The following is a 13,450-nucleotide window of genomic DNA, read 5'->3' as shown; positions in this document are numbered from 1 at the left end:
ACACCCATGTTCACTACAGCATTATTCACAATAACCAAGATATAGAAAGAACCTAAGTGTTCACTAACAGATGGTTAAAGGTGATGTGGTATGTTAAAAAAAGAAAAAATATATATATGTATATTTACACACACACACACACACACACACAATGAGATATTATTCAGCCATGAGAAGGAAGGATATCCAGCCATTTGCAACTACATGGATGGACCTTGAGGACATTATACTAAATGAAACAACACAGAGAAAGACAAAAACAGTACGATATCAACTTATATGTGAAATCTAAAAATGCCAAATACATAGAAACAGAGACTGGAATGATGGTCATCAGGGACTGGGGTGGGGGGTCGGGGAAGAAGAGATGTTGATCAAAGAGTATAAACTCCCAGCTCTAAGATGAGTAAGTTCAGGGGATCTAAAATACAGCATAATGATTATAGTTAATCACACTGTATTACATACTTAAAAGTTCCCAAGAAAATACATCTTATATGTTCTCTCCATAAAAAAGAGATGATAATTATGTAACAGGATTGATGCAGGTGTTAGCTTAGGCTAAAGGAGTAATCATTTTGCAACACATATGTGTATCAAAGCAATACTTACATACCTTAAACTTATACAACATTAAATGTCAACTATATCCCAGTAAATTGGGAAAAAAAGAAAATATATGTGCTAAGTTTTTTGAGGTTGTGTCTATTTCAAGTCAAAGGGCTATACATTTCTCCACCCCCTGCATTTCATCCAAATTGATACTGATTAGAAAACCAATTTACCTAAAGCACTTGTGTCAACAAATCAGTGCCGTATCTGCTCAAAGATATCTTATTGCTTTGAGATAATTCTGATTATGGAAAAGGTTTCTAATTTGGATAGGTCATTAGTTTCTCTGCATACCATACTCTTACAGATACACCTGAAAACATTTATAGCAACTACCCTTTTCAAAAGTTCTAATGTCATGTAAGCCGTGACAGTATGAGTAGTAATATATGTATACACAACAACAACAGTCTGCCTATTAATGGTACAAAATATATTTGCTCAAGGTCCAGTTAAATCTGAGACCTAGATGATAACAAACCTAAGTGCTAATCTGTTTTACTGATCAAACTTTAGTCAAGAAAATAATTACCTAAGTAAAATTATTCCAAATAATGGTCAAATTATTCAGGAACGATGTATTATTCTGAGAACTGTAACAAAATAAATATTTCTAATAGAAATATAAAATATAAAAAAGAACCTATTTTATTTTAGAATTTACATACCAGAAACAGCACTGTCCAATCCAGCATATATGTCCAAAGAACCTTCATCATTATTTTTAAGAGGAGAAGCTGCAAGAAAATCAAAGACTTGTTAAAAATGATTTTATGCACTTAGTGCAGTTTTTCTACTCCTACTCTGGGGAGCCAGGAAAAGGAGACTTTATCAGTCGTATACCACAAAGACCATTGTTTTGTTTTGTTTTTTTAAAGATTTTATTTATTTATTTGACAGAGAGATTACAAGTAGGCAGAGAGGCAGGCAGAGAGAGAGAGGAGGAAGCAGGCTCGCTGCTGAGCAGAGAGCCCGATGCGGAACTCGATCCCAGGACCCTGACTGAGATCATGACCCGAGCCAAGGCAGCAGCTTAACCCACTGAGCCACCCAGGCGGACAAGACCATTGTTTTTAAGTTTTTATATATCCTTATAAACAGAAAGATCTCAATACACAGATTTATGACTCAGCATCTTTTAGACTTAAAAACTCACTTTCAAAAAGAAACTTTTGACAAGGTTCCAATTCCAATTACAGCACAATAGTTCTATCAGACCAATCCTCCTGCTGAGAACAACTATGAACTCCAAGCAAACTGTTAAAAGCTATCTATAGTCAAATGCTCTACTACTAAACTATTATTGTGGTGATCATTTCCCATTACATACAAATACTGAATCATTATGTCATACACCTAATACAACTAATATGAAGTTGTATGTATAATTATACCTCAATTTGAAAAAGGCGGGGGAGCAATCTAAAAAACAAAAAAGCAACCCAAAGCAGGCAAAAATTGAAGAGGAGACAATACCTGAAAAACAGTCTTAAGTGTGTCCCCTATCCTTTTATTACAATTTTTTGTAATAAAATTTTTTATAGAAGGATATGCCCTAATTAAAGCCAACAATGGGCAGTGAAAACTCTGATGGAAACCTCTAGTCTTAACAGCTTGAAGAACAAGAGAAAGAACTTGGGAGGGATAACAGCAACTAGAAACTAAGAAAGAAAATTCAGAGAGCTGGAGAATATTCCCCAAATTGGGTTCAAATCTCCGAGTGACCCCCAAAGTACATAAAGGCTAAAACTCCAAAATGTCGGGGCACCTGGGTGGCTCAGTGGGTTGAAGCTCAGGTCATGATGCCAGAGTCCTGGGATCGAGCCCCACATCTGGCTCTCTGCTCAGTGGGAAGTCTGCTTCCCCCTCTCTCTCTGCCTGCCTCTCTGCCTACTTGTGATCTCTGTCAAATAAATAAATAAAATCTTTAAAAAAATAATTAAAAAAAAAAATCTCCAAAATTTCCAGCTAAAGTTAAAATGCCTGAACAGGGTTTTCAGCTGCTATCCACCACAGGTAAGAGAGAAGTTCAGCTAAGTTAAATACTTGCTAAAAGTAAAAACAACATTCTTCCAAGCAATATAGCATAATCCAAATATCTCTAGAACATAACAGAATTCAGTGTCCAGAATGCAATCCAAAATTACTACATAGGAAGAAACAAAACAAAACAAACAAACAAACAAAAAATGAAAATCCTAAAACTGAAAACTATAATTTCTAATTTTTAAAAAAAGTCACTGAATGTTCTTGACAGCTGAGCCAGTGAATTTGAAGATAAATCAATAAAACTACCCAATCTGAAGAATAGAGAGAAAAAGATTTAAAACAAAATCAAACACGGGGCGCCTGGGTGGCTCAGTGGGTTAAAGCCTCTGCCTTCGGCTCAGGTCATGATCTCAGGGTCCTGGGATCAAGCCCCACATCAGGCTCTCTGCTCAGTGGGAAGCCTGCTTCCTCCTCTCTCTCTCTCTGCTTGCCTCTCTGCCTACTTGTGATCTCTGTCTGTCAAATAAATAAATAAATAAATAAATCTTTTAAAAAAAATAAAATAAAATATATAAAACAAAATCAAACAAATAAACAAAAAACAACAAAAGTCTTAGTAACCTATAGGATGTCAAAAGTTCTCACATACTATATATCTGGAGTCCCAGAAGAGAGATGGGGACAAAACAATTATTCTATAAAAATACTAAAGAGTACTAGAAGGACTAAAAATGATAAATAATTGAGTAAATATAAAAGACTAATTTTTCTTAATTTGATTAACTTAATTTTTTTAAAGATACATAGAATGGTTTAGAGCAAAAATTACAGCTTTGTATCATGAGATTTATGACATCTTTAACATAAAAGGACTAATGGAGGTTAAAGACAACTATACATACAAGATTCTACATCTTAGGTGAAAAGGTACAATACTAGAAAGTAGAACACAAAGTGTTAAATAAGTATACTGCAATCCCTTGAGCAACCACTAAAAAATAATGCAAAGAGGTGTAGTCCATAAAGCTAATATATAAATTGGAATGGAATTTTTAAATATATGTTGAATATATTTTCAACATATATATTCAAAATATATTCAACATTTGAAAGAAGTCACGAAAATCAGAAAGAAAAAAACTAATGAGAAAAACTAAAATAAAGAATTAAAATGATGATTAAATTCCAATCATAATAATAAAGAAAATTCAAGGATTAACTGACAAATAAAAATAGCAGATTGAATAAAATTATTGTATCAATGTTAAATTTACTGAAATTGATAATTATGCTGTTGTTATACTAGAAAACTAACTTTCTCTTATGAAATGCACAGTGAAGTATATAAATAATATATGCAACTTACACATAACAAATACCTATTTTGTATTTCTTTGGATATGGCAATAAATATCATTACCACTTATACTGGCAAAGTTGTTAATTTCATTAAATTTAAGAGACCCAAAAGCATACAATAAGAAAGTTCGCATTTACTAAGTATTTCCTATTTGCCAGGCACTTTACTGTATTAATTCATTTGTGTGTGAGAAGAAAAAGTTGATGAGTGGTATCAGTGAACATATATTATTTTATACTTAAATAAATTTAGAAGAACAGTTAAAATGAGCTCTTACCAGAAAATACATCATATAAACTTGTTCCATCACCGTTGTCATCATCTGCTGCCATGATCCTATTTCCTTTTGACAGTCGCCATCTAAAGTATTAAATATAAAGATTTTCCACTTAAAATCAACCTCACAAGTCAGAGAGTGAACCTAGCTTTAAGTTAAAAAGCAACTTCTAAATTTGGACACAATGAATAAATTCACTCCCTATCACACTTTTTAAAAAGTGCCTAACATTTTCCAAAACCTTAAACTTGCTTATTATAGTTAAGCCATGTCACAAAGTAAATGATGCTGATTTTATAAAATAGAACAAAACACAAATTAACTTTTATACAAAAGTAAGCCAACTATCATACTAAATAAGTACAATTACATGCTGAGTTCTAGGAGTCTTCTTAGCAAAACATCCAACCTGGGGTTGGTCTTGGGAACTTCACACTTACATGTTTTCACCAGTAAGAGAGTAAGACAGGAACAACAAAGAAATTTGATAATATACGAGGCCTGGTAAAGATGTGAGAAAAGAGGTATTCTCATACGTCACCCAAGTGTACACTGGTGCAAGCTGTACGGAGGCAATCTGACAACAGCTACCAAATTTTTAAATGCAAATCATCTTTGACCCAACAAGTCGTATCTAGTAATGTGTTCTACAGATATACAAGCACATGGTAAAGATGTACATAAACGAATAGTCAGTGCAGTGCTGTTTGTAGTGGCAAGAATGGAAGCAACAAAAGAATCCAAAACAAACCAAAAAATGTGACTTATCTGACAGTCTCCAATCTGCCAGTAAAATGTGATGAATGGCGCCTATAGTCAATGAACTGTGGCTACTGAGGGTTATTAAGGATACCTAGAGCTGTGCACTTCCGCTCCCACCAAGATATACTCTTAACAGCCAGGTTACATTTCCTACCAAATCCAATTATGCCAGTTTCCTTATTTTTTTTAAGTAATAGTATTAGGAGAGGCGCCTGGGTGGCTCAGTGGGTTAAAGCCTCTGCCTTCGGCTCAGGTCATGCAGGCACCCTCTTTTTTTGTTTTAAAGTAATATCGGGGCACCTGGGGGTCTCATTGGGTCAAAGCCTCTGCCTTCGGCTCAGGTCATGGTCCCAGGGTCCTGGGATCGAGCCCCACATCCGGCTCTCTGCTCAGCGGGGAGCCTCCTTCCTCCTCTCTCTCTGCCTGCCTCTCTGCCTACTTGTCATCTTTGCCTGTCAAATAAATAACATCTTAAAAAAAAAGACTACTTTGCCTATTAAGTTAAAAGTAGGAAATCAATAGAACTGAAAAAAAAACCTGGATCTTTTTATCCGTCACTGGTCTTAAATTTTTCTACAGTTGCTTACGGAAACATTGTCCACACCTTTATCTCTATAGGTTCCTGACCACTAAAAGTATGTTTTTAATTACTTACAAATTTAATACAAAGTGACAGCTCATTTCTTAGTCATGCCATATGTTACATTTAGAGTTCTTCAAAATTATTTTTGAGAATAATATACACAAGAATATGAAAGAGTCAAATTATATATGTGATTTCTCACCATGTACACATAAGAAGTTAAAGGAACTGTGGCCATTAATCATGTCTCTCAATTTCAGATCCACCCTTCTGTGATAATGAAGAATGACCTTGGAAATATTTCTCCTTTGTAACTGGCTCGGTGTTAAACCTTATCAGTAGAGCACTGGAGAGACACTGGAAAGGACAGCGTCCTAGGAAAGACACTTCCTAGTTTCAGTGTGCCTGGCTACTCAGGCTCCTGCAGAACATCTTTCTCTAGCATCTAGTTCCTGCAGCAGACAGTCTCTCCAGCACCAGGCTCCTGCAGGGCACCATCTCTCTATATACTTGCCTCCCGTAAGTGAGGTTTCTATTACAAAGGACTCCTGTAGGACCCAGCTTACTCCTGCTAGTCTACTGGAGAGCACAGTTTCTCCAACTCTTGGATCCCACAGCACTTGACAGCCAGCAGCACCCAGGAGCTTCCTTATGCATCTCTTCTACCAGATTCAAAGCAGTGTCACCAGCAGGGCACTTAGCAACTTCTCTGCCCTTCACTTGTCCCCAGCTATGCACCTTCCAAGGAGGGCGAAGACAGCCCCTCCTTGGATGATCTATTTCAACCCTACAGGTACTGGCCACTCCCTCTATCTTCTTCTATTCCTACCTTCTTTAGAGTTATCTTTAACTCTTTTTTTTTTAAGATTTTATTTATTCATTTGACAGACAAAGATCACAAGTAGGCAGAGAGACAGGCAGAGAGAGAGGAGGAAGCAGGGTCCCTGCTGAGCAGAGAGCCCAGATGCGGGACTCGATCCCAGGATCCTGGGATCACGGCCTGAGCCGAAAGCAGAGACTTTAACCCACTGAGCCACCCAGGAGCCCCTAGAGGTATCTTTAACTCTTACTAACCAATTCCCAGTTATTCTAACTGTCTGTTAATAATTCTTTTTCTAGAGGCATGGGGCTGGTATCATCAGTAGTAGAAAATGTGACTCTTGCTCTCAGGAACATGAGGTCAAGCCCCACACTGGGCATGGTGCCTACTTTTAAAAACTAACTAAATAAAATAATAATAATTCTTTTTTTTTTTTTTTTAAAGATTTTATTTATTTATTTGACAGAGAGAAATCACAAGTACACTGAGAGGCAGGCAGAGAGAGAGAGAGAAGGAAGCAGGCTCCCTGCTGAGCAGAGAGCCCGATGCGGGACTCGATCCCAGGACTCCGAGATCATGACCTGAGCTGAAGGCAGCAGCTTAACCCACTGAGCCACCCAGGCGCCCTAAAATAATAATAATTCTTTAAGTATTTTCTCCTCAAATTACTGTATGGTCTTTGTCTCCTGATTAAATCCTACCTGATACAGATAAGAGTCATAACAGAGATTTTAACACACTTTTCTCTGCTGATGAAACAGTTAATTAATGATACAAGTCTGAATACAAAACTGACAGATCTGACCTGATTTTCTATCTCTGCATGCAATAATTCAGAGAACTTATATTATGTTCAGGTACATCTATAAGAATTGACTGTCATGACAGTAATTTTTAACAAGTATCAAAGAACTTGTGTCAGAAATTATATCAGAACTTGTATCAACAAGTATCAGAGAACGAGCTTTTATCAAAACCAACAAAATTGGGGCGCCTGGGTGGCCCAGTGGGTTAAAGCCTCGGCCTTTGGCTCAGGTCATGATCCCAGGGTCCTGGGATCGAGTCCCACATCGGGCTCTCTGCTCAGCAGGGACCCTGCTTCCTCCTCTCTCTCTGCCTGCCTCTCTGCCTACTTGTGATCTTTGTCTGTCAAATAAATAAATAAAATCTTTAAAAAAACAACAACAAAATTCAGGGGTGTGTGTCTGGCTCAGTCTGTACAGTGCATGATTATTAATTTCAGGGTCTTGAGTTCAAGTCCCATGGTGCGCAGGGAGCCCACTTTTTAAAAATAAATAAATAAATAAAATTCAAAGTTAATAACACACTCTTAAATTTCCCAGCTCCTTTGGAAATTTGCAAAGAAAGATCAAAGAACAAATATTAATAGAAATGGGGAAACATAGAACTGAATCACAATGAATACACCATAAAGCAAAGTTTGTGGAATACAATCAAAATAATACTTTTAGAGGAAAAGAAGACAAAGTATTAATGGGTTCATCATCCAACTCGAGAAGTTAGAAAAAGGTCCAATAAATGTGTAAAAAAAAAAATGTTTTAAAAAAAACCAAAGAGGGGCGCCTGGGTGGCTCAGTGGGTTAAGGGTCCTGGAATAGAGCCCCGTGTCAGGCTCTTTGCTCAGCAGGGAGCCTGCTTCCCTTCCTCTCTCTCTGCCCACCTCTCTGCCTACTTGTGATCTGTCTGTCAAATAATTTAAAAAAACAAAAACAAAAAAAAACAAAAACAAAGAAACACATAAAGGACAGAAATTAATAAAAAGCAACAAGCACTATAAAGATGAATAAATAGGGGCGTCTGGGTGGCTCAGTTGGTTAAGCCACTGCCATCCGCTCAGGTCATGATCCCAGAGTCCTGGGATCAAGTCCCACATTGGGCTCCCAGCTCTGCGGGGAGTCTGCTTCTCCCTCTGACCTTCTCCCTCTCATGCTCTTTCTCTCTCAAATAAATAAATACAATCTTTTAAAAAAATAAAATAGAGATGAATAAATACATTTATATTTATGTTAGTTCTTCAAAAGACAAATTAAATAGGCATATCCTGGGCCAAACTGGTTAAGAGAAAGTAGGTACAAACATTAGGAATAAGAAAGGAGGGGCATCGGGGCGCCTGGGTGGCTCAGTGGTTTAAGCCTCTGGCTCAGGTCATGATCTCGGGGTCCTGGGATTAAGCCCTACCTCCCGGGCATTCTGCTCAGCGGGGAGCCTGCCCCCCCCCCCCCCCGCCCTGCCTGTCTTCTGCCTACTTGTGATCTCTCTGTCAAATAAATAAATAAAATCTTTTTTTTTTTAAATAAATAAAATCTTAAAAAGAAAAAGAAAGGAGGGGCACCTGGGTGGCTTAGAGGGATAAGCCACTGCCTTTGGCTCAGGTCATGATCTCAGGGTCCTGGGATGGAGCCCAACATTGGGCTCTCTGCCCTGCTTCCCCCTGCCTCTCTGCCTATTTGTGATCTCTCTCTCTCTGTCAAACAAACTAAAAAGAAAAAAAGAAAAAGAAAGAAAAGAAAGGAGTGACAGCTTCACCTACAGCAGAGATTCCATTATTGAAAGAAAGCTCTAAGCAAAATATATCAGTGTCCTTTCTATATATGGCCTCTTCTCAATGTAAGATTACATTTTTGTGGAAATTCCTAAGGAAATGTCCATCTCACCCACTGGACTGTAAGCTCCATGAAGACCAGGACTGGATCTGTCTGTTCATCAGTGTATACCCAGCTCTCAGCACAGGGCCTTGCAAGTCAGTAGGTAATAAAAAAAGTATCTGTTGAATTACTGATATTCCTAATCTATTCATGACAACTCTGAAGTTCCTAGCTTTATAAAAAAAGTATCTGTTGAATTACTGATATTCCTAATCTATTCATGACAACTCTGAAGTTCCTAGCTTTGATAACAAGGTAGTCACACCTTTAACTGAAATAGAGAACCAAAGAAAGTAGGATGAATTATCTGTAGGACATGCAGGTAAAGATGTCTAAAGAGATAACTGAAAACTAAAGTATGCAGCACAAAAGACAAAATGTAATTGGTAAAGGTCAGATTACTCTCTTGAAATCACAAAGGCCAGTGATTCTCCTGGAAGAGGGAGGAGGAAGAGGAAGGATTACGTACCAGAATCCCTCGGAAAGAGGGGTTTATTCACATGTGCTCTCACCTTCCCCCAAATGAGGATCTCAATATATAATGCAAGGTACTACTGACAGAGGAAGTGTTGTACCTATGCAAAGTGGAGAGGCAAAATTTTACATGTTGATAACCATGATGATGAAAGAAAATTGCTGCAAGGTTACTCATAAACATTTTACGAACAATCCTAATGGATTCAGATGTGAAGATGAAGCAGATGAGAGAAGGATTACCTTGTCTTTTGTGACAGGACAATGTTGTAAAAAGACAGTCTAAAGGCAATTTCCTTTAAAAAAGAAAAAAAAATGAAAGACTGAAATAAGCATCTGTAGAGAAAAACAGGAAAAAGCACGGGGAGGAGAGTGTATTTTAAGGTTCATGGGAAGGGCTAAATGTAATACAGCAAGATTCCTGAAAAAAATGTAAAGGGAAAACAATAACAAACGCTATATAAACTGAACACTATATGCCTGGACCTTAAATGTTCCAAATACATTGATTTCAATCTTCTCAAAGTCCCATAAAGTACATACTATTCTTTTTCCCGTTTTATAGATGAGGAAACAAATAACAAATGATTAAGAAATTTGTTCCAAGGTCAAACAGCTGATAAGTGGCATATCTGGGATTAGATTCCAGCTCCTTCATTAAAGCCAAATGACAAAATCAGGAATATTCGCCAGAGATAAAAGTATATTTTTTTTCTCGAAAGAGGGCCACCTCTTGTGAAATGGGAAGAAACGCTAGATCATTGGGGTGGGGGTTGGGGAATTCTTGCCCTGGTCTCAGTCCCACTCCAGTCAAAGCAGCACTGAGCAAGATGGGGGAGGGGCACTGAGGAAGGGGAAAGGTTTGGAGCTGTAGGTGTGGAGGATGCAAAAGACCAGGGAAGAATCCGGGAAGGACTAGGACCGAATCAGAGTCAACATCAACTTGATCCCTCAAGCACAAACCCTGCGCTTCTGCTAATTCTACAGTAACATCTGAGTTGGGGCCAACTATGTGTCAGGCGCTGTTTTGGGCTTCGTGGAGATCAAGATAACTTCTCCGGGTATTACGGTCTCGGAAACAACCAACATCAGTGATGACCTGACATTAAGGAAAGACACATTCCTCCAGAATCGCATGAGAAAGCTGTAAGGAGTACATTCCACGACAAGATTGGGTTGGGGGGGAGGGGCGGGAGGAGCAGTCGAAAGGGCAGTTCCTACGTGCGCTCGCCCCAAACACCCCTGGATACTCTCGAGGAACCAAAGAGCGACACCAATGAGAGACCAGAAACTGCACCCGAGGGTGGCGGGAACGCAGCTACCTGCGGGCCCCGGACACCAGGCGCGCCCCCCTCCCCCGACTCCGCGGCTCCCTTGGACTCCCTGGCTCCCCAGAAACCTCCGGCTTCCGCTCGGGGCACTACCACGCCATTCAGTCTCTTCCCCAACAGCCCCGAGCGGACCAGACCCCCAAATCAACTTACCCGCCCTGCCTAGCCCAAGAGAGCCGGGGATCCCTTCTGGACACCGAGGTCTCCCAGGCATCTCCACCAATGCCAGAACGCACTCAGGACGCGAAGGCGGGACTGAGCATCCATGGCCAATCAGACCAGACGTAAAGTACGTCCCGGCGCACATAACTAGTTCCCGCCTTTGGGAGGGCGGAAAAAAAAAACACGGTTGGCGCCAAACTCGCGTAGGCTTGTGCGGACTTTAAGAGAAAGGGGCGGAGCCTAGGCCGGCCGGGGCGGGTGGGTGGAGCTTCACTCCGGGAAGGGGCGGAGCTTCAAAGAAGGTTGGGGCGGAGTCTGGGAGAAGCTCTTTAATGAAAGGGAAAGTAAGCTCTAAGAAGGCTCTGTCATTTATTTAGTCCTTTATTCTATAAATTCTATTGAATGTCAACCGCGTGCTAGACGTAGTGCTGGACTCTGGCTCCATAATGATAAATAAGCTTTGTTCCTTGCCCCCGACACTTTCCCGCTTGATAGGAAAACAATTTAGCCTTGGGCATTGGGAATTTCGAAGAGAGGACACCAATGCAAGTAGGGTAGGAGGAACAGGAGAGCTTTTTAGACGGTAGAATACCCGAATTGTCTTATAGCAGTTGAAGATACTAGAGATGCTTGTAGGGTCTAGCCTCCAGAGGCGGGGTCTACGCCATTATTGGTGGGGAAGTAGAACAGAGATGACTTCCTCTGCTACCTGATCTGGGGATCTTCATCCTGTTGCTAGCCGTTTCCTCCTGTTTGTGCATTTTAATAACTTGTAACTGCCAATATGAACTTCTTACATATTTTTAAAAATTTTTGGAAAGATCCCCATTTGAGAAAGTATGTTCTGGAGGAACACTGGTTTCCTGGATTCTACCCCAACCAGCTTTGTTTCTGAGAAGTTAGTCAAGCATTCCAGGCAGTGGAGACTCAGAAATTGTAGAGGGTGTGCAACTACCAGGTGTTTTGTTGCGGGAGCGTGAAATGTGAGATGAGGCTGGTGGGGAAAGCAGTAAAAGCAGTAAAAGACCTTGGATACGTCAGAGAGCTTGGAATTTACCTTTAAATGATGAGGCATTGGGGAAACCACTGAAGGATTTTACTCTTGGTGTGGTCGTGATCTGATTTGCATTATTAAAGCCCTCTGACCTTGAGAAGGAGAATTTTGAGATGCTCTAACAGTGATCCAAGCCAGAGAAAATGAGATCTGGAAGAAGTGGTAGGTAACAGAGAGGATAGATTTAAGATATTTAGGAGATAAAATCACAAAACTTGGCAATCGATTGAAGATGGGCTTTCAGCATGGGTGCGTATTGATGACACTCATCAAAAAATGGGGCGCCTGGGTGGCTCAGTGGGTTAAGCCTCTGCCTTCGGCTCAGGTCATGATCTCAGGGTCCTGGGATCAAGCCCCACATCAGGCTTTCTGCTCAGCAGGGAGCCTGCTCCCTCCCTCTCTCCGCCTGCCTACTTGTAATCTCTCTCTGTCTGTCAAATAAATAAATAAAATCTTTTTAAAAAATATTTGTTGAGAACATAAAATATATATCTCAAAAATAACTGAAGTCTTCCCCAAAACTTTTCTTCCAGACAAGAATGGCCCTATTACTGAAGTCCTTACAAAGCCTCTCATTTTACTGGTACTTAGTAAAAACTTTACACTGAATAGAAAGTAGTGATTGGTTTAAAAATATTTGCTTGGAAAGACATCAATCAGTGCCAACTTGGGAATTTGGGATGCTTCTAGAAGTCACATGAAGGAATCATTATTTTCTTTAAAGGAAAGGAAATATAACACAGTTACATGTTTTATAAAATCTGAAGTCACAATTGCAAATGTTGCTTTAAAAAAGAAAAAAAGCAATTTCTAGGGGAGCCTGAATGGCTCAGTTGGTAGAGCATGCAACTCTGGATCTTGGGTAGTGAATTCAAGCTCACTGTTGGGGATAGAGGCTACTTTTTTTTCTTATTTATTTTTATTTGTTTTTATTATTAACATATAATGTATTTTTGCTTCAGGGCTACAAGTCTGTGATTCATCAGCCTTTTTAAAAATTTTTTTAAAGATTTTTTTTATTTACTTATTTGACAGATGGAGATCACAAGTAGGCAGAGAAGCAGGCAGAGAGAGAGGAGGAAGCAGGCTTAGCCACCCAGGCACCCCTGAGAGTCATCAGTTTTAAACAATACACAGCACCCACCACAACACATAACCTCTCTAGTGTCCATCAAACAGCTACCTCATCCCCCATACCTTTCTCCTCTCCAGCAAGGATAGAGCTTACTTGAAAAACAACAACAGCAACAGAAAATAAGCAATTCCTGAAGATGTCTATACGTACTTCCATGGGGGTAATCTATAAGATTATAGTGTTAAGAAAGGAAAAAGTACAGTATGATATGCTGGCTTTCGTGTA

General features: G+C 39.4%; 1 protein-coding gene across 4 annotated transcripts in view; it reads right to left on the bottom strand.

The window, feature by feature from the left end:
* CASP8AP2 (caspase 8 associated protein 2) overlaps nucleotides 1–11,104 on the bottom strand; it is a 33,313-nt gene extending 22,209 nt beyond the window's left edge. For 3 of the 4 annotated variants that reach the window (XM_059401066.1, XM_059401064.1, XM_059401067.1), the window contains exons 1-4: nucleotides 11,028–11,103; nucleotides 9,787–9,839; nucleotides 4,239–4,321; nucleotides 1,281–1,349 (exon numbers count right to left, since the gene is read on the bottom strand). In XM_059401066.1, coding sequence (XP_059257049.1) covers nucleotides 1,281–1,349; nucleotides 4,239–4,293 — 124 coding nt within the window. In that variant the 5' untranslated portion in view covers nucleotides 4,294–4,321; nucleotides 9,787–9,839; nucleotides 11,028–11,103. Of the gene's footprint in view, nucleotides 1–1,280; nucleotides 1,350–4,238; nucleotides 4,322–9,786; nucleotides 9,840–11,027 lie in introns of all 4 variants that reach the window. The other variant, XM_059401065.1, reaches the window with a different exon arrangement.
* Nucleotides 11,105–13,450: the final 2,346 nt, after the last annotated feature.

This window comes from Mustela nigripes, chromosome 5, assembly GCF_022355385.1.
Source record: "Mustela nigripes isolate SB6536 chromosome 5, MUSNIG.SB6536, whole genome shotgun sequence".
NCBI lineage: Eukaryota > Metazoa > Chordata > Mammalia > Carnivora > Mustelidae > Mustela > Mustela nigripes.
Note: the sequence above shows the minus strand (reverse complement) of the source record. Positions and strands in the feature narration are given on the sequence as shown.